The sequence below is a fragment of the Peromyscus leucopus genome, chromosome 22, assembly GCF_004664715.2.
Source record: "Peromyscus leucopus breed LL Stock chromosome 22, UCI_PerLeu_2.1, whole genome shotgun sequence".
NCBI lineage: Eukaryota > Metazoa > Chordata > Mammalia > Rodentia > Cricetidae > Peromyscus > Peromyscus leucopus.
The window spans coordinates 33,702,046-33,724,578 of NC_051081.1; the positions used below are offsets into that span (position 1 = coordinate 33,702,046).

Sequence of the window (22,533 nt, forward strand, 5' to 3'; positions counted from 1 at the left end):
GGCCTGGCACTATAGATAGCTATGAACAACCTTCTGAGTACTGGGAATTGAACCCAGGTCCTCTGCAATCCCTTGTAACTTTTCATCTAGTGATCAGACTTTGTAATTTTTCCCCCTCAGAGAGGTCTTAATATGTAAACTAGGCTTCAAATTCATAGGTATTCCTGTCTGCATCACAATCCTGGGATTTAAGGCAGTCTGTATTGTATTTGTTTTTGTGATTTTTGCCAGTAAACTAGCATAATAATCTGTGATAGTTACAGGTGTTCCGCTGTGATATTACAGTTTAGGAGCATATGTACTGAATATTTGTCCATAAGAAGCTGTAAAGTAGTTTTAAAAGGTCTGAATGATTTTTCAATATAGTAAATATCCATTCTTTAACAACCAATACTAAATTGCTTACTTTTCTTTAGTTTTAATTTGAAAGAATGTTTATAAAAAGCCAGCCTATAAGATATAGATTAATATGGATTAACTAACATTGAGATTAAGTCTCATTTTCTTGAGCTACCTTAAATATTGACTACTGAGAGAGAACATCTTAAATCCTATTAGCAACTGTTTGATTTATACTCCAGTAAAGTTATCAAATCATATTTGATAAAGGCATGTGTGACCTAATGGAACATGGCTACAACTATGTCAATGTGTGCTTACATGTCTCACTGTAGAAACAAACAAGACAGAATAATCACTCAGACTTTGTATCAATTAGACAACTTTTACTAAATGAGAAAACTACATTTAAAATGTGCTTTAAAACAAAATGGAATTAGAAAAAAAAGATGTATGCATTTTAAAGAACTTTTGCACTGTGCTGAAAATCAAATGTTTCTTGCAGTCATACAATGCGCCAATCCATAAAATGTTAACAGAGTTCTCAATTTAACATTTTCAAAGACAATATAAGGTTTCACATCTATGGTAACACATAAGAAGGGCATTATATAAATATTATGTCCATCCCTATGAAGCTTACAAATTTGACAATGTTCAATAAAAAGACTTTAGAATCACATCCAATAGTGTCACATCCGAAGAACCACAGATCTGGGCCTGTTGTTAAGTCCTCCTAAAATCTGTGTTGTTTGCTACTCCTTGACATTTGCTAATGCTAACCCTTAAAAAAAGAGAACAGGAAAAGAAATGCTGCAATAAACTCTTGATCATGGACAGAAATTATTGCTACTATACTTCACTACAAAGCATGTCTATACATATTATGACCTTTGATTATGAAAAGGCAGAGTAAAAATCTTTAGTGACAAAGCCTTACAGTCGAGAACCACATTCACATGGCAATTATTAGACAGTGAAGCACCCGATGCTCAGAGCTGACAATGTCCCACTGACCAGCATTCATTTAAATACACCCTTCACATAGAAAGGGAAAGAAGAGCGCCAGCTTTCCAAGGCTTGTCAAAAAAGGACTCTCCTGTTGTGTGGATCTAAAAACAAACAAACAAACAACAACAAAACCCCAAAAACAAAACCAATGCAGGAGAGGGCAATACCAGAAGTTAAGCATGCCAAAAGGTGTTTCGTGCGAATTAAAACCTAAAGCCAAGGTACCACATAATCACATCACCAACTAATTTTGGGTATTACTATATGAGCCTTATCTTAAATGAAATGCTACTGCACAATAGAGCATCAATAAATTAAAAATTAGAGTGCACAAATCCAAATCAGTGGCAATTTTGAAAAAAGCGAAATATTCATTATCAGCTGCAAAGTTTGCCCAGTCAAACTGTTTGATTAAAATCATTGGATCAGATAGTTTGCATATTTTTAAAACCTATCGACCTCTAAAATTCCTTTTTGCTATTATGAGGCATAAGTTTTCTTAGTAAGATCAAACAGTTACTTAAGTAGGTAAGTGAAGGAAAATAATAGTTGGTGAATGTCTTTAAAGCTCTTCCCATATTTCACTTTTTTAAAATGTTTAGGGAAAAACAGGAAAAGTTGCCATTATTCTAGCAAAAACAAACGAAACAAAACAAGCCCCAAATACTCACAACCGAGCAACACTAAGCCCCTGACACAGCTGGAACACCATGCTTTCATCTGGGTGACTACCACAGCTAGTTTAACTGGGATGCTTTTCCACTTGAAAAATTGTGATACCAGAAGATACAACTTTAATGGATACTCGTGAATTTGGATTTAACTTTGTTGAATATTATAACAGAGTATACTTATTACAATACAGTGTAGCACATCTTTCTATTAGAAAACAATTTAAGATCCTTTACCCGTCTCCTTAAGTTAAAGGTGTGACATCATAAAGGGTGTCGAATGGCTGGATGGTTTTACAGTGCACACTTATATATTATGAAGTATGTCCTTAACAAATCTGATGGTTTCTTTACAGAATTCCTTTCTTCACCTTTTCTTCGGTGGATTAGCTGTTCGAGGTGGAGTGACAGGACGTCCAGAATTCAGTCCACCATACTGGTACTTAGCTTTCTTTTCAGATGGCTTCAATATCTTGAAATAAATAATCAGCAATATTATTCTTCAATAAATGGCATCTCGGCAACATTCCACAAACATTTATGAGATTTAAGTTTGTCAGAGCAGCTCAGTTAGTGCTCAGCATGGAAAAGTGCCTGGGTCCCGCCTCCAGCACCACCCTTAGGAACACTTCCTAGTTATCATTCCCTTTGTAATTTAGTAAGCAAAGCTTCGGTACAGTCTCAGTAGCTGCTGAGCGTTAAATTTTAAGTTAAAATTTTCGTCTTCAGTTCACCTCATTAGAGAGGAAAAAACACTGGTCTGAGTCAAAACCCCTAGGTTCTCCCCTTAATTCTGACCGCTCCCCTGGGTTTTCTGAGACAGGTTGTCCGTGCAGTAGACCGGCCTCAAACTCATGGCAATCCTTCTGCCTCAGCATCTCGAGCACTGAGATTATAGGCATCAGCTACCACGCACAACTTCGACTATTTCTCATTTACATGTAGATATTACTCTGATATTTTTATGGTTATTTTCCATATCATAAAGTTTAACTGCTTACAGTGCACAAGTGTTTAGGATGCTTATTTATTTAATACACTGTATGTTTACTACAATGATCTGATTTTAGTTTTTGTCCAACCCTAAAAGAAACTTTGTTCTTTGTCTCTTCATATTCCAGTTCTCCATCTCCCCATAAGCATCTGCAATCGCTTACCTATATTATGTCTTTATATACTTGCCTATTCTAGATTATTCCACATAAATGGCATCAAATAACACATGGTCTTTTGTGAATGGCTTCTCCATGTAAGATTTCAAAGCTCTTCCATGCTGTACTACCTATCAGTACCTTTAGTCCTTTTTATTACTAAATTAGACTCTATTGTATGGACAGATAGCACATTTTTCTTATCTATTCTTCAGCTGGGCTCTGGGGTTGTTCCCACTTGTAGCTATTATAAATAATGCTACAAGATTCGTGTGCCCTGATTTTGCTCAGTCATCTGATAACACCATGTCTAACTTTTAATGAATTGCCACTGCGTTCCTAGGGCAGCTGTAGTCATCTGCATTTTCACCATGAATGAATGAAGGTTTGTTTTTGTTTTTGTTTTTTTTCCTAGACAGGGTTTCTCTGTGTAGCTTTGCACCTTTCCTGGATCTCGCTCTGTAGACCAGGTTGGCCTCAAACAAAGATCCGACTGCCTCTGCCTCCCAAGAGCTGAGATTACAGGCGTGCGCCACCACCGCCTGGTGAATGAATTAAGTTTTAAAGTGCTCCATGTCTTTATAAACATCTTGTTTCTTAAAGACAGGGTTTCACTATGTTGTCCTGGCTGGCCTTGAACTCAAAGACAAGTACCTGTCTCTGTTTCCTGAGTACTAGGATTAAATGTATATGAAACCATGCCCTGACTAAACACCTGTTACTTTTATTACACTCATTACAGGGGCATAGCATAAATAGAGCATTACCTGTTAGAAACAGAAAATGTCATTGTTTTACAAGACCAAATATGGAAAAGATTTATGTAGTGTTTCTTAAAACCACTCTGCATACTAGAGTATATCAGTTAAAGAAATACATTAATCTAACTCCTCTATGACAACTGCTGAGGGACAAGACCTGGTTAGAACCCTTAAAATGCAGTGAAGACACCAACCACTTAACTCTCAGTTGTAGTTGACAGATGTGGTGGTTTGACTGTAAGTGGCCCCCATAATCTGATAGGGAGTGGCACTATTAGGTGTGGCTTTGTTGTAGTGGTATGGCCTTGTTAGAGCAAGTGTGTCACTATGGGGGTGGGCTCTGAGGTTTCCTATGCTCAGGATACCTCCCAGTGTGTCTGTCAATTTCCTGTTGCCTGCAAGATATAGGACTCTCAGCTATTACTCCAGCACCATGTCTGCCTGCACACCGCCATGCTCCCCGCCATGATGATAATGGACTGAACCTCTGGAAACTGTAAATGAGCCACCCCAATTAAATGTTTTTTCTTCGTAAGAGTTGCCATGGTCATGGTGTCTCTTCACAGCAATAAAAACTCTAAGACAGGAGCCCTGCTACACTTAGAAACAGAGTTAGTTCTACAGACCAGTGGATTTCAGTCAATCAGTTTAATCCAAGAACTGAATTAATATTAGAGTAAAAACATTCAGAAAAAGGTTTCTGGATTGAACATGTATGGACATTTTTGGTCCTTCTCTAAACAACATGATTCTTACTTATACAGTATATACACTGTACTTGGTATTATAAACAATTTAGAGGTTATTTAAGCCATACAGAAGGAAGGGTATATATCACTTATATACGAACGTAATACCATTTTATACAAGGAATTTATGCGTCCTCAGATGTTGGTAATGAGAGTTCTGAATGCAACATGTCAAGATCATGAAATCACCTTTCTGGCAGTAAGCTCCTTCAGTCAGTGAGTAACAAGTTTGTACAAGCAGCACAACAAAGCTAGAGCCTTTTTAACCTGCGTATTTCTATAAGAGAACGTAAGATTACTAGAAATTTTCCTTCGTAGCTAAGCATTTCATTTTCATCTAAATTACTAATTCTTTCTTCCTCAATACCTATCTCATGTACTCATCTTGCAAAAGAAAACAAAACCCTAGCCGGGCGGTGGTGGCGCACGCCTTTAATCCCAGCACTCGGGAGGCAGAGCCAGGCGCATCTCTGTGAGTTCGAGGCCAGCCTGGGCTACCAAGTGAGCTCCAGGAAAGGCGCAAAGCTACGCAGAGAAACCCTGTCTCGAAAAACCAAAAAAAAAAAAAAAAAAAAAAAAGAAAACAAAACCCTAATCTGTCCGCTGCCTTCCTTCTTTGCTGTGTGAGAGAATGCACACATGTGAGGAAGGTCAGCCAGTGTTGGGAGTCTCCCTCAGCTGCTTTTCCACTCTTTCCATGGAGAGTGGTCAACGCACCTGCAGCTCCTGAACTGGCTACCGTGCTGGCCAGCACACGCCTGCTGTCTCCCCCTCCTCCGACTGAAAGTTCAGGCCCGTGCCCTGCTCTAGGAGTCCAAACTAAGGTAAAGATACTCGTGTTTATATTAAGTCAGCTTCCCAGCCTGCCACCCACATCCTTCTGGTAGGTTCACACAAGAATTAACAATTGAAACATTTGGAAGAAGCATGGTGCAGCCTAAACTTTTCTAAAACCATCTCTGGTTACAGACCCAAAGCTAGGAAGTTCATGACCCAAACCAGAAAGTTTTCATCAGTCCGAATGGTAATCACATTTTTCTTTGTGTGTATTTTTTTTTTGCGGGGTGTGTGTGTGACCTCCACTGATGTATTTGGAGATTGAACCAAAGGCCTGGCATGGGATAAGAAGGCATTGTACCACTGAACTGTAGCTCTAGCCCTGGAGGGTAATAAATTCTGAATTAAAATCAACACATTGCTCAGAGAGATTATTTAAAAAGAAAAATGACTCTGACAATAGTTTTAATGAATGTCAAGTCATTAAAAATCTACCAAGCCAGGCAGGGCACTATATGCCTATTATCCTGATATTCAGGAGGGAGAGGCAGAAAGACAAGGTCAGGGTCTGTCTGTCTGGGCTATACAGGGAGATCCTGTCTCAAAAAAACCAGAAAGACAGACATTTTTATTTCATGTCTTACCTGAAATGAACACATCAAAGTCTCATCCACACTCATCATACCACCAGCATTGTCAAACTCGCCACAGTAATTTGGGGCAGAAAATAAGGTTACCAATTGTCGTTTAGCAAAAAATTCATATCCATCTTCCACCACCTGTCAAAGGAGATAAAAAAAAAACCTCATTGATAGGTAATTTTTAACCATTTGTGCTAATGAAAATTAATGAAGCAAAGGCCAAACAGCCAATCTTCCTTCAGTCAGGTGCCAAGACCCTGGCTTTCCTCCCAAATATAGCAAGAAAAGAAAAGAAAATGACTCTTCCCATTTGCACATCCTCCCCCCTCCCACACACACAACTTTCTTTTTTAAACCCACAAACCAAACCAACAAAAGAGGCCAAAGGGGCTGAGGCAATGGCTCAGCGGCTGAGAGCACCTGTTCTCTTTCAGAGGACTTGAATTCAGCTCCCAAACACCCACACCGCTAGTTCCAGGGGGTCTGACACCCTTTCCTGACCTGTTAGGCACTAGGCATGCGTGTGGTGCAAGTACACACATTCAAGCAAAATACTCACACATAGAAAATTAAATACACACTTTAAAGTATTTTCAGAATGCCTTCCAGCCAATGTATTACAAACCAATTATGTTTTACAGATCATAAGCACTGAGTATGCATTACTGAGAACAGTGGATACTCTTTTTACAGTATCAATGATTTGATAATAGCTAAAATAATGAACAATGTATTATTATTAACCAGTTTATAGACACATTCCACAACTGTCTCAAAAAGTGTCTCATAGCACAGTTTATCATTGTCAAATAACAATACCCCCACATTTTGGTAACAAGACTATGTGAGACTAGATGCTGGCCTCCTCACCTACTCTTTTCCCTATACAAACCATATTATCTTTTCAATTTTTAATTAATTATTCTATTTTTATGTGTATGGGTGTTTTGCCTTCATGTATGTCTGCACACCATCTGTATGCCTGCTGCCGTTGAGGCCAGGTGTCTGATTCCCTGGGACTGGAATTTCAGACAGTTTTGAGCTACCATGTGAGTGATGGAAATCAGACCCAGGTCCTCTGGAAGAAGAGCCAGTGTTCTTAATTACTGAGCCACCTCTTCAATCCCCATACTACCTTTCTTATCTATCAGTTCCTATATTTGAAAGCTTGGTCCTCAGAAGGTGGAAGTGCTGGGAAGTATTGGGTGTGGCCTTGTTGGAGGAGGTGTGTCACTGGGGCTCCTGAGGTCCCAAAAGCCCAAGCCAATTCCAGTCATCACTCTCTCTGCCTTGTGGTTGTTGCATCAAGACAGAAGCTCTCAGCTACTGCTCCAGCACCATGCCTGCCCGCCTGCCACCACACTCCATGCTATGACGTTCACGGACTCTAGCCCCCCGAAACTGTGAGCCCAAAATTAAATGCTTTCTTTTATAAGTTGCCTTGGTCATGGTGTCTTTTCATAGCAGCAGAACAGTAACTAAGACACATGGGTGGATGGGGGTTATCTATCTATCTATGAATGAAAGTGTGTCAAATTAACAATAAAATATCAAGAGTCTTAATATTGCCTACCTGATGAGCTCGACAAATCAAGTCTAAATCATGACGATTCAGAAATTTACTGACTACATCAGCTCCAAAAGTAAAAGACACACCACGATCATTTTCTCCCCAGCCTTGTACATCCTTATCTGGATCAGACCACAGTAAATCACACAGCAAACCTTTAGAAAACAGAAAACAGGAGGAAAAAAAAAAAAACAAAAACAATGAAATTGAAGAAAGCATATATATCTTCCTCCCGCCTTCTTACACTTTAACCACACTAACAGAACCTTTCCTGATGTCCTAAGGCAGTACTTCTGATGATTTCTGTACACGTGAAATGGTGTGTGGTACACCCAAGCATAGCAACTGGAGTCTGTTTAGTTTCTTGCTATTATTCCCTGAACAGTCAGCTTATCACTTACTTATACTTACATACCACTGAGCACTAGCCTCGAGTTATTTTATTTATTTATCATTAACCAACACATTAACACCTTTAAGTAAGACTTTCTATCTGGCAGGCAGGGCTAGTCTTTTCCTGTCATGTTTTTCCTTCAGGACTGACTGTTCTGATCATTTTGAATTCTTTGTTTTTCCACTTTACAGCCTGCTTTTCTAATCTCTACAGTATTAAAAATATGGTGAAGAACAAAATCAGATCCTTATTCTGAGAAATACCTGAACCTAGGAAAAGATCTATGAACTATATTATATTTCTGAAAGCTGAACAGAAAGTCAAATACCAAAATAAACATTTTTCAGTATCTCAGAAACTTTCCATTAAAATATCCTAGAAACAGAAACTTACTATCAAATGTTAACTGGTTTCAGAGATGATAACTTTCTGAATGACTTTCACTAAATATAATTAGGTTCAATCATGTCAACATTTTACACAAAGCAATTAACTAAACTTCTGTATATACTTACCTGTATCAGGGACATCAGTGGGTCTCATAATTCTCCGAATCTGTTCCATAGATTGTAGGTCTGGTGACAGTCCTAAAATAAAAAGAGAAAGATTTGATATCTAGCAGAACACTATAATAATGTTGTCTTTTCTATCCTTCTACCAAGGAAATAAATTGTTCTACTCCCGGAGGACCTCCACTCTCTACTTTCCTTCTTAAGAACATACTTGGTTGCAACCTTTCCTACGACTTTTGTACTTTCGTGACCACCAAATCTTAAATCATTTTTACTTTCAAGTTAAAACACCTCTTTTGGTCCCCTAAGAACTTTCCCCCCATATCCTACCTCAACATGCTCATTATCTGCAAAAATGTGTAGTAAACTATTAATCAGAAAGATAAACAAGAAAAAACCACAAGAATATACTCAGAAGTCTTTAAAGCAGAACATAAATATAAGCTATTATTTCTCTAGTAAGTAATTCAACTATGACCACAAGGAATGAAGTCAAACACACATTCCAAACTGCCATGCTCCTGTCTCAGCTACACTAATGCCCAAGAACAACTCCTTAAATGTTAGTCCATGGAACACAGCATTTCAACTACTACAGTGAATGGCGATGTCAGAACAAACCACTCCCCAGCTCAGGCCTACCCACTCGTCTCTTCAGCATTTTCCACTTTAAAGCGTCCCATAAGATACTCCCATGGATGACACTGAGCAACCAACTTTTTACAGAATTAGTTCATTACATTTCTTCCCTATAGGCAAACCCAATGTTGTTAATAAATTGTTCGATACATGTGTGTGCACGCACGTTTTTATGTGCAGAAGGTGCCACAGAAGCAATCCACATGTTTGTTGTTGTTGCTGTGTTTATTCCAAGACAGGTTCTCACTGGGAAGCCCTGGCTGACATGGAACTTGGTACATACATCAGGATGGCCTTGAACTCACAGAGATACGCCTGCCTCTGAGCATGTCTTGCCTCTGCCTTGTTTAAAAGAAGATACCTCACTAGCCTGGAGCTCACTGGTTAAACTAGGCTGGCTTTTCACATGGGTTCCAAGGGCTGAATTTAAATCAGGTTTAATTTAATCAGGCTTTCATGGCAAGCATTTTACCAAATATACCATCCTCCCTAACTTGTGAAAAACTTGTGTGTGAATGTAGTATCATAGAAAACTGTACTACATATTCCCAAGTGAGTTCTGATGTATGTGATCTTCCAAAAACTTCATCTGCAATGAACTATACTATTCATGATTACACATTGGGGTGTTTCAGAAAAATTAGTCCTGGCCATTCATTCAGAGCATGAATCAGAAACATAGCTCCTCTGAGTGAGACACCAAAAGGCACTGAGGTGAAGCTGGGTGCTGAGGCTGGAGAGCTGAAAACTTCTGATACGAATTCTAATCTCCATATTCTCATGGCCTCATTTCCTAATGTGTACTTATGCTGACATACTGCGCAACACTTAGAAGTCACACGAATAGTAAATTAGGTTGTGTTTAGAGTTTGATAAAAGGTATTTAATACAGACAGAGAGATAATTAGCCTCTCATTTTTACTGATGGCAGAGTACCTTTTTATTAAAATTTGAGACATGGGCTAGATCTTCAGCACTACAAAAAAAAAAAAAAATTATCCAACCAGCCGACTAGGCCTAAACTGAGGCAAAGTGAAAGTACTTCTTAAAACCAACTAGTTCTCTTTTCTCCAGATAGTATACATGGCCCAAGATGGCCTTGAAATCCTTCTGCATCAGAGCCTCTGAATCCTGGGATTACAGGCGGGTACAGACCACTCTCAGGCCAATACTTTTATATGAGGAATTCTTTATAAGGACCAATGTTAATTTTCATTTTTAATAATCACACATTTCCAATTACTGAAGGAGGTCTTAGGCATGCTTAAAGCAGTTTTTGTTTATTGGTAACATGACTTCGCTTTGATTTGAGACAGTCTTCCTATGCAGCCCTGCCCCTGGCTGGCCTGGCATCTGCTGGTCTGGCTGGCTTTGAGCTACTGTGCACCTCCTGCCACCCTCCCATTTCCCACGGTATTTGAATTATTATAGGTCTCTTCTACATAGCAAATTTGTTACTCTACCTCCATGACAACAGAAGATTTTCTCATCCACAATGGCAGCTATAGGCAGACAGTTAAAACAATCAGTGAATGTCTTCCACAATTTAATATTAAATCTTCGTTTACCTACAAAAATAAAAAAAAAACATAGGGAATTAAAGAATCAATAACTGTTCTTATTAGTTATCTCAAAGACAGAATGATTGTTTTATTTTTTATTTTTTTAAAGGATTTATTTATTTATTATGTATACAGCATGTATGACTGCAGGCCAGAAGAGGGTGCCAGATCTCATTACAGATGGTTGTGAGCCACCATGTGGTTGCTGGGAATTGAACTCAGGACCTTTGGAAGACCAGTCGGTGCTCTTAACCTCCGAGCCACCTCTCCAACCAGAATGATTGTTTAAATTTTCTGTCTTAACATAGCACATTTTTCTTCTGTAAGTGAATAAGCTATGTTCAGTTTCATGTGCTAGAGATGTAAGTTCATGCTTCAGTACTTGTCCAGCATGCAGGTTTATCCCTGTACTTCATTTTCCTCTTATGTTTCTAAGAGGGCAATAAAATAAACATTCAACACCATCTGTAGAGTTGCAAAGACTTCAAAGACTACACTGTTAAGTGGAACAACTACATCAAATGACTATCGTATAACATTACTATAATACAGTATTTCTGAAATTGTCCAATAGGGTATTAGCTAATTTCTCCCCATTCAGTATGTTTACCTAGCCAAGTAAGTAGACAAACGTGAAAGTGGTCCTCTGGAGCTGGTCCACGTTAACCTGACGCACTGAGTAATGAGGTATAAACCCACTGCCAGGAAAGGAGCACTTCCAAGTGCCTAACTAAGTGGTATTCACTTTAGAGCAAATTACAACTTGGCACTAGAGCAAGTGAAAAGACGCAAGGCTATAATTTTCCTGTGGCCCAGCTACAACAAAGACAACTTCAACTAAGGGTTACCTGATTTTCATGATTTGGCATTAAGTTCAACTACCAAGCCAAAGAAGGGATGAAAGCCACAGCTATTAATTTCCTGTTTTTATGTCCAAGCCTACCCTTTAATGAATAAGTGTAACTTACAGACTGTTTACAAGCTGTTTTCCCACACGCCGTTCCATCTGACGTCATTTCTGCCCTAAAGGACATTCATATCTCACTTTACCTTCTAAGAACATGCCAATATACCCCAACTTCTGTTGTAGCTTAGAAAGATGCCTGTAGTTTGATGTACTTCAACTTACTTTCCTCTGTACAAGTCTGACAATTCAGATCACAAAAATGTAGAAATCAAATATAGAATCATTACCATTATAACATAAATTCTGTTTTTATCTGTTTAAGAGCAACTTGCCCTGAGTATCGCCACATTCCAGTGTCTGTAGTGACTGGCATATATAACACATTCACAAACATTTGTTATAATGCAGAAATCAATGGACTATGAGTTTGATGATGACTCTACCATATTTAAGAAAGGAAAAGAGAAAAAGTAGATTCAAACCAACAATTTAGCCATCAAAAATAAATTTAATTAGAAAACTACTATAAATGACCAAATACATTACTCCCATATTCAATCTAATGAAACTGAAAATCAAATCCACACGTAGCTAATGACACTGAAAAGACTTCTACACAGCAGCCCATCAGACTTCCTGATTAAAAACCAAGAGCACAATGTAACAAAGGTAACTCTTAGGACTCAGTAACCTAGCTCTCTAGCTACATAAGCAAATTAACATTTTAATAATGAATTTTGACTTTCATTTAGCATTTTTTATTTATGTTATGATGTGCCTGCTTGTTTCTGTATATGAACCACATGCATGAAGTGACTGCCAAAGCCATGAAGAGAACAGGATCCCCCGAAACTGGAGTTAAAGACAGAGTTTGTAAGTCTCTTCGTGTGGGTGTGGCGAACCAAACCTGAGCCCTCTGGAAGAGCAGCAGGGCTCCTAACTGCTGAGACCTAGGTACCAAGAACCAGCTGCAAGCTGTCCTCTGATCTCCAAATGTGTGTCATGACACCGTGCATGTAGTGCGCCTGTGCACATGCTTGCACACATGCACACACATGAGTGAACAAATGAATGTAAAAAGCAAACCTTCCTAACGGCAGGAAAGCAGAAGCCACTGCCTGCAGTAACCCATGCTTGTTTCACTTGGGTGTCTTACCAGGTAAACTAATAAGAAGACCTCCTTCAGCCAACTAAGCTGCAGCCAATCTGAAACATGACCAAGGAGATCCCAAGAAAGCAACTTAATGTGTTTCCTAGCTTTAGGCTCTTTCTGGACCTTTGTCCAAGACCATATTAAAAAATATATAAATGAAACCATCCAGCTCCCCTGAACTGAAGAGATTCATTTGAACTGTAAAAGCACGTGGAAACTAACCACACTCTAAGCTTTGAGTCCCACTTACACTCATCGTAGAATCCATAAATGCGATTGATGCTGGCACACTCGTGGTTCCCTCTTAGGAGAAAGAAGTTTTCTGGGTATTTGATTTTATAAGCCAACAGCAAACAGATGGTTTCCAAAGACTGTTTTCCTCTGTCCACATAATCGCCTAAGAAAAGATAGTTGGCTTCTGGTGGAAAACCTCCATATTCAAATAGTCTCAGTAAATCTGTATATTGTCCGTGAATATCTCCTAAAAACAAGTCAGGGTAGAGAAATGGATTAGTTTTATGTAGCTTCTATGACAGGAACTTTGTATGCTTCCTTCCCCTTAAAGCACAGGTCATTATCTAGACTTGAGCTAACACAGAGAACACTATAAAAGTGAGGGCAGTCCCTTTTAGGGCTCATGACGAACCACGGTGACTTCTGTCAGACCTGCAGCCTCTCTCCTTCTCTCAAGCTTGCTGATGAAGCTGCTGTCTTAAACAGAGCGGAAACTTTGGCCAGTAGCTCATTCGGTTGGAATAAAAGCCCATAGTCCAGCAGCCTGCACAGAACTGAATCCTTCCACAGTGCAGCCTGCAGATGACCGAGGCCCAGAGCACACTTGGATTGGAGTGTCATCAGAGACTCAGAACCTGGAGATCTAGCAAAGCTGAGTCTGAATTCCTATCCTACAGAAACTGAGATGAAAAAGTATTTTTTGTGGCTCTAGAATACAAAAATTTCAGGCAATTTCTTATAAAATAATTGGCAGTTAAGTCTTATTAGCTGGTAGCTGAACTTAAATCATATTGTTATATCAAATATCAAGAACTAAAACACAAATAACTTCCATTACCTTCAAGTTATTGCTGTATTAAATAAAATTTGAATGGGGTACTTGTATAAAATACAATCACTGACTTAAATGGTTTAACTTATAAGGTTCTCACAGTACAAAAGCAGTGTGTAGTCAGGAGACTATAGTTTGGATTCTGGATTTTTTGTCAAGCTAGTGAAATATGGTACAACACTTGGGAGATACTAGGTGGCAGCAGCAAGCTGTAACAATCCATCAGTCACACTGATCGTGACAGTAAACAACTGGTGCTTTACAGTGTAATGTATCAAACCACAGTGTTCAGCATTCAGTGTTTTAAATGTATTCTGGGCTTATGATATTTTCAACTTAATGTTTACTGGGATAGAACCCTATCATAAATCCAGGAGGATCTGTACTTCAAATAATTTTTAGATCATCTACAAATAACTAAATTACTTTATTTATAAATCACAAGAGACCGAACATTTCCAGAAAAGTTTCAAACTACTGGTTTTTGATGTAAAGTGATAATCTAAGCTAATTAATCAACAAACATTTACTTTGCTACTATTTATCTGCTGGATACTGCACAAAGTACCACACACAATAAAACCCCGCAGAGAGAGAGAATACAAAGTACTTCAGAAGTACACTAAATCTGTAGGACCCTGAACCTCACCATGACTCTTCAATACCTTCTGAAACAAGGCCCTCCAAGTGGAGACAAGTGTGGGCCACCACTGGGGTGTCTCGAGGCCTGGACACCAGGGACCCTTGCCCAAGCGGTTCTAGTCCAAGGAGAACCCGGTCACCCACCTCTCCCAACTCAACATACATAATGACTACCCTACTACAGTCCCTGGTGACGTCTCCCCAAACCCAGTCACCAGTCAGGAGCTGGTGCCCAGAGCTGCCTCTCTGGCACTATCCTATGAGTCTGATCCCTGAGGCCGCCAGGCTGCTGAGGCTGGGAAATACCCCCAACCCCTACTTAACCCAAACCCCAGCTAGGGACAACATGGAATTCTGAACGCTAATGGCCAATTACCCCCTCCCCATGCGCCTTGTTTCCAACAAAAAGACCAGTAACCCCTAGAAAGCAATGAGGTCTCCTCCAAACCAGGTGCCCGAGCACCAGGACTTTCTCCTAACAGGACTGAACTCAGTGGAACCCTGGGACGGGAGGGGCAGCAGCCAGGGAACAGGAAAGCTATCGCCCCATTAGTGAATATCTGAGCAGTTTGAAAAAGTACACTAAACATCTTCAAGTTACATGGCTTCAAGGGAGATTACTCAGAAACAAGCAGAATGAAGGGCATTTTTGCATATGACAAACTACTGAAGCTGTCCTAAGTATATAAAAGTGTTTTCACAAACACATAACCATTACAAAGAATACCTGTATTACCAAATGAAAAGCCAGCATGCTGTAGTATTTACCATTTCTTGTTTTATGTGACCACAGAAAAATGCTACTTTCTATGCAATAATTTTTCTTGTTATAACAGATCAATCAATTTAAAGTCTTAAGTTTTTGTCTTAGGCTAAAACCAATATAAAACCTAAGAGAACACATACAGATTGTAAACTAGTAACCTGAAAATTACTCCAAACCAGAAGACCAAGGACACTGCCATACTGGCACTCAAGACTGTTTTTCTAAGCAGCGTTCTAGAATGCCAATTTCCCCACATCCTTACAAGCACTATCACTCTTCATCTTTTTGTTTGTTTGTTTGTTTGTAATCTGATAAGTTAGGGACAGGTTTCACTGATTTTAGCTCTCTCCTAAGATCTGCCTATTTTTCTTAACACACTATTCTATTTCCAAGACCATTTTATATATTACAGATAGCGCACTTTGACCGTCTGTAATGTACCAAAATGTTTCTGTTGCTTCTAACCTGTCATTATTATGAACCCTTAATAAAACCTATTAATTGCAGGACATGGTGGTGCTCTCCTTTAATCCCAGCACTTGGGAGGCAGAGGCAGGAGGCTCTCTGTGAGCCTGAGGCCAGTCTGGTCCAGAAAAAAGAACTTATTTCTAACTTGGCCATATACATACCACAAATCTTCAGTGGTGCTTCCAATTCCAAAAGAATAGGCTGGCTGAGAAAGATTTCCCGAGACTTGATGCACAGGCCTCGGACTTCTGCTTCCGTCATCTGCACAATCTTTCCTGGACGACATCCTCGTACTGATAAAACAATAAGGAAACTCATCAGTTTTCCAGATAATCCACAAAGTAATAATGCTTCCAAAAGAGCTACACCCATATTATGAAGACCAGAGAAGTCACACATGGACTAGGTTGTACGGCTAACAGTGAGTTTATTTTATGAACTCTGGTATTAATTTCCAACATTGCTGGTTTCTGAGGGTACTCCTCAAATCTGGACCAATTAAAGGTATTCCTCCTTGTTCTCCAGTGGACAGCATGAGCTAGGAGCAAGGCACTTCAATGACTTCAAGGATAGCACCTTAAGGTCTGGCCTACTCTCATCAAGTCATGGACAAAGCAGAAAGCAGAACAGCATCACTAAGAACCAGTGCCCATAAAGAAAGGGAGATGAGGTGATTCGGTTTCAAGCAGTTCCCTAAAGTTATCAGAAGCACCAAGGCTTACCAACCTGCACTTACAGCTGCTGATTAAAATAAACACCAAAACATGCCATATTATATACCCCGGTTAGTTCTTATTTATAAATGAAACACACATTTATTCCCTAACAACAGCTATAATTCTTTTGTCAAATTGAAACAGGCTTAAAAAGTCAGGCACTCATATATTAAAATTATACATTCTATGACCATATTAACACCAAAACTCCAAAGAAGAGGTAAGAGGATGCAATGTACAAATGTGCTTTGGCAAATATACCAGTTAATAAGACCACCATAAAAGCATAAGGATCTAATTTAAATTCCCAGAGCCCACGTTAAGTAAAAAGCAGGGTGAAGTAATCCCAACACTGGGGAAGGAGAAACAGGAGGTAGATCCTTGGTGCTCCCTGTCCAGCCAGCGCAACCTGCTTAGTCAGGACAACCCAAGTGTGCTCACACCTGTAGTTGGAGCACTTCTGCAGAATGATCCCGAAGATGTCCTCTGTCCTCCACACATGTATGCATATGTGTGCACTGTGCGCACTCGCACACACAAAACAAACAGAAAAAACTACCCTTGAAATCCAAACATTCTGGAAAATTAGCATCAATACAGCAACAAATTTTAATCTAGCATTGGTTTGTTGTTTACCTGTTTAAGATAGGATCTCTCGTAATCTGGGCTACTCTGAACTATATAGCAGGTGATGGCCTTGAACTCCTGATCCTCTTGGCTCTACCTCCCAAGAGCTGGGATTAAAGCATCCAACCCCACACCTGGTTTTGGCATTAGGGTTTTATTTGCTTGTATTTATTTTTTTCACTGTCTCAGTGTGTAGCTCTGGCTGGCCTTGAACTCAGAGATTCACCTGCCTCTGCCTCCTGAGTGCTGGGATTAAAGGTGTGAGCCACCATGCTCGGTTTGGAATTAGTTGTAAATTGGGAGACTTTTGGTTTAAGAGAGAAAAGCATTCACCTAGAAAGATTAAAGGCCTCTGGATGAGTAAATGCAGAGCTAAAAATGATTGTTCAGAAGTCATCAATTCAGCAAATACTTGAAAGTCTACTGTATATTAGTTGTTAAAGATAACAGCAACAAAGTCAATGAAAACATTTCTGGTTGTCACAATGGCATGTATCTAAGGTGAAAGGATCCTAAAATTCAAAGTCAGCCTAAACAACAGTGAGACCCCACCCCCACCCCAGTAACATCAATGAGGTTTACAATTTATGAACAATAAAATACTCAGTTCTAAAACCAGTTGAAACTTAACAGCAATTACAATAAGTCAGAAGAGGAGTGTGGGTCATCTCAGTATGTCAGTTTAAAGTGGATATCCTCTTTCTCTGTTATCAGTAAATTATGTGTTTAATTTTGTATGTGTGTGCTCATTTGTGAGTCATGCAGAGGCCAGAAAAGGACACTAGGCATTCCACTCTAAGGCTCTGTCTCATTCCCAGGACTTCCCACTGATCACGAGTTAAAGTGTTATCCAGTTAACACCTCCCCTCCACACACACTGTGTTGTGTGTGGGGTGTGTGTGTGTGTTAAGACACAGGTGGCCACACTTGGCTTTTAACATTGGTGCTGGGGGTCTGAACTCGGGTCTGCATTCATGTTTGGGCATGCCATTTCCCCAGTTGTAGGTTTGATTTTGAATTCCCAAGTAATTATGTGACTTTGACTAACATTTACAAAATTTAAAATGCTTTAACTTAGTCATGTTAATCTACAAAACTAAAATTTTTATCAAATAAAACCATGTTGCAATGATTATTGCTCAATTACTTCCTCTTAGGGTTACCAGGTTTTTCTCCCACCTAGTAGCACATAAAGGTGCATTTCAGACAACATGTATCTTAGGAGCTGATGAAATACTATTAGAGAAACTAAAGGCTCCAAAAGCCTTTATCAAGAGAGCTCAAAAATTAACTGGCCAAACTAAGGTAGTCCCCAGAGCAACCCAATTCTTTCATTTCAAAACCAAGCCCTGAAAAACTCCCAGTTCTAAGAGCACGTCACATTTCTCAATCATCTTGGGGGATGGTGGTGGCATTATAATCGAGAAGTCGGCCGTTCCTTTACATGGAGCAACTAGAGCAGCCCACAATATTGCCAGGACTCTGGTGCTTGAACGAAGGGTTCAGGTATAAGGCCACAGCACATTATGAAGGCACAACAGTAAGTCTGCATGCTCCTTCAGGCTCTGGACACCAGCACCATCTTTCATTTCATCCTTCTGATAGCCCAGAATTCCAAGTTATCTTCACTGTACATAAGAGATTAAACAACTTCAGAGCACAGCAGTCAGGTTCTACACAGCCTCAACAGGCACAGTGCAGAGGCGGTCACTGAACAGCCAGTGCTGTTTCCACTCTGTATATAAACTTCCTGGTAAAAACCTTCAGTCAAACTAAGTAAGACCCTAACAGAGCAAAACTCTAGTTACCACTAAACAAAAATAGTCTAAGGTAGTATATACAGAAAACTAAGCTAGCATGTATAACTCAAAGAATCTTTAGCCATCATACAGTAAGCCACTTCTCAGCTCAAGATATGATGCTTCCTGCAACTACCAACATTCCTTTGTGCCCCAACAATACCCAAGATCACTATTCCTTCACTAGAGAGTAATGTGACCTGTTTTGAATTTTAGAAAACAGAAATAAGGGGCTGAAGTGATGGCTCAGCGGTTAAGAGGACTGACTGCTTGCTCTTCCAGAGGACCCAGGTTCAATTCCCAGCACCCACATGGCAGTTCGCAACTGTCTGTAACTCCAGCTCCAGAGGACCCAACACCCTCACACAGATAGATGGGCAGGCAAAGTACCAATGCACATAAAAAATAAAAATAAAAATAAAAATAAACTCTTTTGTTCATAATCTTTTCTGTGAGATCTACTACCCATGTATATTGTTGCTTATTTTTGCTCTTTTTTAGGGGCCTGCCACCCAGCTCCCAAATAAATCACAAACAAGGAAGCTTATTCTTAATTATGAATTCCTGGCCTTAGTTTGGTATAGTTTCTAGCCAGCTTGTCTTATCTCTCTCTCTCCTGCCTTGCTATTGGGCATTCAGCTCTTTATTAGACCATCAGGTGTTTTAGACAGGCACAGTAACACAGCTTCACAGAGTTAAACAAATGCAACAGAAACAAAAGTAAAGTAACACATCTTAAAATAATATTCCACAACACATGCAACTGTGTCAAGTCATCTGAAGTGTTCCACTGAATGACTCTACCACCATCAATGCCATGAATACTTTCAAGTACATTTTTCTTGAGCATGTCTGTAACGCTGAGTAAAACAAAGTCACAGAAAGCTGAGTATTACTTAAGAGAGAGATGCCAGCAGTTTTCATAGTGATTGTATCAATTTATAATAAAACCATCACTACTGTTCTATATCTTTGCCAACACTGGCCATTATCTGTATTTTAAATTTTAATGACTTTGCTGGATCTATAGTAGCATTCACTGAAATCTTAATGTGCATTTCCCTGATAACTAAGGTTGTTGAGTACCTTTTCCTATAATTAATGGGTCATTTGGACATTTGTTTTGAGGCAGATTAAGTCTGCTTGTTTATTCTTTAAAACTTGATAATGGACCTTTTCCCATCTCTTAATGCTGTTTCAATGAAAAGTTCTTTAATAACTATAGATCTTAATTTCAATTAAGTTAACCTTTGTACTTTGTGCATCTTACCAAGAGATCAGACCGTTTCTAAGGACATCTGTTTTTGTTGTTTTTTGATGTTTGGTTATAGCTCATTGAATTGTGTATTTCATCTTGAATTTGGCTGGTATATTTCGCTTGAGGTGAAAGTCAAGGTTAATTCAGGTGTCTGCCTGCATGTATATCTGTGTACTCCACGTGTGCAGTGCTGATGGAAGACACAGAGTGCCAGAACTCCCCCAGAAATGAAGTCACAGTTCTGAGCTGTCACACAGGCGCCGGGAATTAAACTTAGGGCCTTTGGAAGAGCAAGAGCTCTTAACTGCTGAGCCATCTCTCCAGCGCAGAGCTCACTTTGTCCAGGTACAAAGACAACTGATTTAGCAGCACCTGTTAGAGATCAACCCTTCCCTCCAGCATGGTAGAAAACCACACTTTTATTACTGTGTCTCCTTTTTACATCACCACCACACTTCAGTGTTTGTAGTCTCAGTGTATGGGATACAAACATTCAACTCTGGTCTTAAAACTCTGAAGGCAATCAGGGCACTGCTGTATTTTCCAGTTTTAAAGTTGGCTTGTATCTACGGGACTCCAAGTTTGTAGGGCTTATGGGGTTTATGGAAAATGAACTGAGGGGGGTCTGTAGAATTGATGTCTTAATTTTGAGTTTCCCAACCCATGACCTTTCCTCTCCTTTTATCTGTCACTTATCCTTTTGTTTCATTTCTGGTGTGTGTGTGTGTGTGTGTGTGTGTGTGTGTGTACGTACATACGTACTTTTATTTGCTGAGACATCTTGCTAGCTCTGGTCATTTCCCTCAGCAATGTCTATTTTTCCTCCACAGTTTTTACTGTGGTAGTCTTGTGTATTTTTTCATCACCCTGATTTTGGAAGGACTAGTGTAAATGTCAGTTTCATTTTCCCACGATGTGATTACACACCCACCCACCCACCATAGGAATATACATAGCAATCAATTTTGTATACTGACTTTGTGTACTATTACAAACATTTACAGTTTCTTTTGGATTTTTAAAGTCAATCCTATCAGTTATAAAAACACAGTTTTATTTCTTTTCCAATGCATGGTAGTTTGAATGAAAATGGTCCCCACAGGCTCATATTTCCATGTTTAGTCCCCAGCTGATGAACTGTTTGGAAAGGACTAGGAAGTGTGTCCTTGTTGGAGTAGGCGTGTTGTTGGGGGTATGCTCTGAGTTTCCAAAAGCCCGAGCTCAGTTGCTCATCAGTTTCTCTTTCTCTCTGCCTGCTGCCTGTGGATCAAGATGCAAAGATGCAAAGTTCTCAGCTATTGCTCCAGCACCATGCCTGTCTGCTTCCCACTACGATGATAATGGACTAACCCTCTGAAACTGTAAACAAGCCTCCAGTTAAATGCTTTCTTTTATAAGAGTTGCCTTGGTCATGGTGTCTCTTTTCAGCAATAGAAGAATAACTAAGACAGAAGTTGGTACCAGGAGTGGGTACTGCTATGACCGTGATGCTTGTTAGTGAAAAGTAGACTTTGGGGACTTGGACTAGGAAAGCAGTTGAATGCTGTGAGGCTTAACAGTCCATCCTAGTAGGAGCTTGGAAGACGGTAGTGCTGAAGGCCAACGTGAACTATGCAGGTCCAGCTCAAGAGTTTTCGGAGGGAAAAATATTATCAGACGACCTAGGGGCCATTCTTGTGATAATTCAGCAAAGAATGTGACTGCTTTTTGCCCTTGTCCTAAAAACCTGCCTAAGGCTAATGTCACAGGCAGAAGAGACTTCAAGACAGTCAATTATGAACTGTGTCACATAGTTATTAGTGATCACCCTTATGCAGATCTATAACGAAAAGAAAAGCTGGACAAAGAAATAAAAAATGTACACTTTGAGGGGGAAAGGAGAGCCAGGAAATGTAATACTGGAATCGAGTCTTGTGCTCAAGATGAAAATGTTAAAGAAAAGCCCAATGCTTAAATGGAATAAAGGGAGCGGTAACTTCAGGCAAGGCCCCACCCAGTGAAAGGAACAAGCCTGAGATTTTCTCAGCCTAGAAACCACTAGGTCAGAACTTATGCAAATACAAGTCATAGAGGGAGCCAGGTATCAGCCCAGGCAGGCAGCAGAGGCTGGCAGCTTCAGCCACATGGTTCTGATTTTAGCCAAGAAGCATATTGGAAAGGGGTTACGGAACCTTCCTCTGTGGTTAAAGAAAGATGCTGAAGCCAGGCATTTAACAAGGCAGTCCCCGCATGCAGGCCCAGAGGCCACTGCATGAAGCTGTGAAGGTGAAGCCTGCATTGTGTAGGAGACCCCAAGATGTTGGAGAGGTCAGAGTTGTGGGCTACCTGCCAAGGAGGGCTGCTAACAGGGAGTG

General features: G+C 39.8%; 1 protein-coding gene across 1 annotated transcript in view; it reads right to left on the reverse strand.

Annotated features, from left to right (window-relative positions):
• Window positions 1-704: 704 nt before the first annotated feature.
• Window positions 705-22,533, reverse strand: part of Ppp1cb (protein phosphatase 1 catalytic subunit beta) — a 35,400-nt gene continuing 13,571 nt past the window's right edge. The window contains exons 2-8 of the mRNA XM_028873926.2: window positions 15,941-16,072; window positions 13,088-13,318; window positions 10,679-10,783; window positions 8,580-8,651; window positions 7,674-7,825; window positions 6,104-6,238; window positions 705-2,493 (exon numbers count right to left, since the gene is read on the reverse strand). Coding sequence (XP_028729759.1) covers window positions 2,389-2,493; window positions 6,104-6,238; window positions 7,674-7,825; window positions 8,580-8,651; window positions 10,679-10,783; window positions 13,088-13,318; window positions 15,941-16,072 — 932 coding nt within the window. The 3' untranslated portion in view covers window positions 705-2,388. The remainder of the gene's footprint in view (window positions 2,494-6,103; window positions 6,239-7,673; window positions 7,826-8,579; window positions 8,652-10,678; window positions 10,784-13,087; window positions 13,319-15,940; window positions 16,073-22,533) is intronic.